The sequence below is a fragment of the Setaria italica genome, chromosome VII (assembly GCF_000263155.2).
Source record: "Setaria italica strain Yugu1 chromosome VII, Setaria_italica_v2.0, whole genome shotgun sequence".
NCBI classification, from domain to species: Eukaryota; Viridiplantae; Streptophyta; class Magnoliopsida; order Poales; family Poaceae; genus Setaria; species Setaria italica.
In genome coordinates this window covers 4,259,083-4,263,317 of record NC_028456.1, presented here as the reverse complement: position 1 = coordinate 4,263,317, position 4,235 = coordinate 4,259,083, and the positions used below count along the sequence as shown (strand labels likewise).

The 4,235-nt window shown below is 46.5% G+C and overlaps 1 protein-coding gene across 1 annotated transcript in view; it reads right to left on the bottom strand.

The window, feature by feature from the left end:
- Window positions 1-577: 577 nt before the first annotated feature.
- The window catches only part of LOC101782350 (ethylene receptor 2), a 4,551-nt gene continuing 893 nt past the window's right edge, over window positions 578-4,235 (bottom strand). The window contains exons 2-3 of the mRNA XM_004975021.3: window positions 2,149-4,024; window positions 578-1,371 (exon numbers count right to left, since the gene is read on the bottom strand). Of these exons, the coding sequence (XP_004975078.1) occupies window positions 850-1,371; window positions 2,149-3,930 (2,304 nt within the window). The 5' untranslated portion in view covers window positions 3,931-4,024 and the 3' untranslated portion in view covers window positions 578-849. The remainder of the gene's footprint in view (window positions 1,372-2,148; window positions 4,025-4,235) is intronic.

The following is a 4,235-nucleotide window of genomic DNA, read 5'->3' as shown; positions in this document are numbered from 1 at the left end:
TTCGTGAAACTTGCCGGCCATCAATTTAGACATTTGACTATGCTGTCCAGATGAATTTATCATCAGTTAACTGATGAAGAGCTCTTGAGATGACCTCAGAAGCTTAATTACCAACATAACAGATGTTTAGTGGACTCGAATCATTTCACTGTTATAGTCAGGTGCAAACAGAGGAAAGCCACTGTTGGGAAAATGGCGTGCACATGAGTTTGCTGGTCTTCTCAGCTGCCCAGGTATGAAATGAAATGCAGATGCAGTGCATCTGAAGCACCGGCCACCAGATCAAGACTGCAAGTACTAGTATTTAATTTTCAAGATAGGAGGTCAGCATCAACCATATCAGGCTGTGCCTTCTTGTCGGCAATCTCGATACTGCCTGCTTTTCAAGGTCTAACCAATACAAGAAGTTCCTACTTCCTTTAGACATTTATGTGGCATTCAGTGAATCCATCCATCATTTGTATGTCCCTATCACATACATCAACTGCCCCCATGGATTCCGTCCAGACCAATTATCTAGTGATTGGTGTTTGTGCACGGATCTAAACCTCCCCAAGCTTAAATTGATATGGATAGCTTAGCGTGAAAAATGCTTACTTATCTATGAGGGTTTACAAATGAATGTCTCCAAATTCTAACACTATTATCTTCCAAAAATTTTGCACATTTCTTTCCTTCGCGAAGGAACCAAGAAAAAGGCGATGTTTACGGCTTCCTATACATTTTCCTTTGTCTGAAATAATTTGAGATTGTATGGATCTAACCTGGCAGAATCTAGTAGCAGAGTAACTATTGATCAAACTACAGCAATCTATTGAGATTGAAAGAAACGAGAACCATCAGGCTCTTTCAATTGTTCTGAAGGACTCTACACAGTTCATCTCCCAGTGCAGCTAATGTAACTGGTTTCTGGATCAGGCCGTTTATTCCTGACCTCTGGCATTGATCCCGGACGTTGTCGTCAGTTCTTGCAGCGAGGGCAACAATCAACGGCAGCCAACTGTTGCTACTGAACTTCCTGATGGCGAGAGCTACTTCAAATCCATCCATGTCTAGCATGGCGAGGTCAAGAATCACCAGCTGGAAAGACGACTCAGTAGCAAAGGAGTTCATGCATTGGACGCCAGAAGCGACCGAGAGGACTCGGCAACCAAGCTTCTCTAGGAGCCTGTGAGTTACAGCACGGTTTGTGTCATCACTGTCTGCAAGAAGGACTCTGAGTCCCTTAAAATTGGGAATTGATGATCGGTACAAATCTGAGGATGCTCCAGAAACAGGAGTCACAGGTTGCAGCTGGAACTGGAGGACAAGCATGATGGTTTCTCCGATGCTTTTAGAATCTGATACTGACCAAATATTACCATTCATCATCTGCAGCAGAAATAAGGGCTCACGTCAGCATAATGATGATTGTACATCAAATCAAGTACAGATTGGTCATTTTCACAATTGGATGAAGGAAGTGTTGATTAATCAGAGACTCACTGAGGTTTGGGCTACTAGCATAACTAAATATATTTATGCAAACCAAGCACTGGAATTAATCACAGCCCATTACAAAATGCTCAAAATAGCGCATGTCATGAGAAGTACAATAAAATTATTATGAATAAAGCATCAGGTCAAGCAAAAAAACAAATATATTGCCTCAGTTTGCCCAGTTTATAGTAAAGTCGTAAGTATTCTAGACCTTTTGCATAAAAAGTCAGAGCATGCCCATCAAACACATTCTGTGGTTTGATAGAAGAAATTTATGTATAACTAACTTCTATGTGACTGTCAGGTCCAAACTGCTAGCAGTACAAAAATAAGGCAAGACTGAATAATTCAACAAATTCTAACAAATTTTGTGGTACTCAACATCAAAGAGGTGCTGATATTTTTCTAACATCTGACAATGTTTGGAAGGTCCGTGAAAAAAAATGTTCAGAAGGTCCACGAAAACGGAGTCAAGAAGGGTAACAGAACAATCACAATCTAAGAAATTGTTGTTGCTTTGACAATATTAACCTTGTAGAAAAGTGAAATCTAACCAAGCATGATCAACACAATATATAACATGCGAGGCACATTAAGCGACACAGTTGTGATGCCAACATTATTCCTATTCGATGTAAATGCTCGAGATGTTTTATTATTTCAATGTACCTGCACAATCTTCTTGCACATATTGAAGCTAAGCCCCATCTCAGAATTGTTGGGTTTGGATCCCTGACTTATGTGACTGCTTGATGAACTCAAAAGATAGTCTTTGGATTTTCTAATCCTAATCTCAAATTTCACACATACATAGCCCCCAGAGAAGTTTGCTCTTCGCAGCATCCAATCCTGATTATGCCTCTCTTCAATCTCATTATGGCTATTGACATATAGCGAGATACAGCCGGCATTACATCGGTTCATTAGAGTGCCAACCATGTGCAAGACAATATGGAAGACTCTCTTCTCATCTCCAATTATCCTTTCCGGCAAAGAATTATCCACTTGAAACTCAAACTCCACACCCTTGCAGCCAGCTAGACATCTGACCACACCGACTGCTTCTTTAATTAGGGAATGAAGGTTGAACGGCCTCCTCACCAAAGACAGGTGCTCATGATTCATTGTTGATGTCTGCATAACATCATTCATTAGTGTGGATGCAACACTGCTTGTTTTGGCAATGGCATCCATTACAAGCCTTTGCTCTGGATTCATGCTCTCCTGTTGCATCATTGAGACGAGACCGAGGATCGAGTGCATTGGCCTTCGCATTCCATCGTACATGGCACTCTGGAAGGAATTCCGAGCTTCCCCTGCCCTCATGGCTTCATGCTTTGCCCGCAGCAAGTCTCTATGCTGCTCGGAAAGCTTCTCTCTCATCAACTGGGACTCCTCTAGGAGTGCAGCATGGGACAGAGCAACTGCAACTTGGTCAGCAACTACTTCAACAATCTCCAACTCTCTTCGACCCCACCCTAATGACCCATCATTAGGTAAAACCAGAACCAAGATAGCATAACTCGTTTCCATGACCTCTGGAGTCCCTCCTTTGAAATTTGACACACTTAACATTGGCATCCTTATTGCAGCCACAGGCCCAGCTTCAAGTTTACTTCGGCTAGCAACCCCTAGTGCTGACTCTGGTCCAAGAACTATTGCATCCTTTGTTGCCTTTATTTCAAGGACATCTGGATCATGGAACCGGATCGAGCGGTTCTGTGGGTCCATTATATCCCTCTCCCTCAACTGATGTGTCAAGATCATCTCACTCCTGCTGTCATCAGGCATCCAGACAGCACAGTTCTGCAGCTCCAGAGTCTTTGAGAGTTCGACCATGGTGGTGTACAAGATGGTGTGCCTGTCGAGCGACTTGCGTATCTCCTGCGTGAGCATGCGCACATGCCAGCTCGCTTCCTCTTTCCTTTTCATCATCCCCACTTCCCGGTCCAGCTCACGTGCCTTGTTCATGAGGAAGTTCTCCCTGACCTTCACCCTCAGCAGCTGCGGTATCAGCGTCAGCAGCGTGATGGCCGTGGCGAAGGAGACGAGCGCCGTCAGGAACTTGGCGACGGTGAGCGCGAGCACGAGGTGGAACAGGTTCGGCTGCGGCTCGTAGGTGAAGACGGTGATGAGGTGCGTGAGGCCACAGAGCACGATGAAGGCCCCGAACTGCAGGACGATCCATTTGAGGGGGAAGAGGTCGGAGCAGGTGGCGAAGTAGAGCAGCTCGAGCGGGATGGAGAAGTAGGCCGCGGCGATGAGGAAGTCGCTGACCTTCTGGCACTGCAGGATGTTGTCGGTGGCCCAGAGGCCGGCGTCGTCGGCGTCGTCGCAGCCGCCGCAGTGGCTGAAGTCGGCGGACGCCGCGGGCGGCGGGAGGAGGAGCAGGGAGGAGAGGAACAGGAGGGCCCACACGGAGGGGATCCCGTGCCGCGCTGCTCCCACCATCGGGCTCTACCAACCAGGCTTCATTCAGATCCGCATTCGTGCAGGCGCGTCGAGGTGTTCATGCGCGCCGGTTGCTGATTCCATGCCGAGTCTCCTGCAGTCAGATGGGAAACGCATTTAACATCACGGATTTTCATCGTGAGGGGCGCGAATCAAGATCTGGCGAAGCAAATCGATGGCCGGAATTTTTCCTCCCCCGAAACTGATGCAGGATATCGAAACCATTCGGCAACAATTGAGCCCATGGATCTTGTAAGTTGTGGAAATCCGTGCCATGGGGGGGGGGGGGGGCTCCTCCTGCAGGA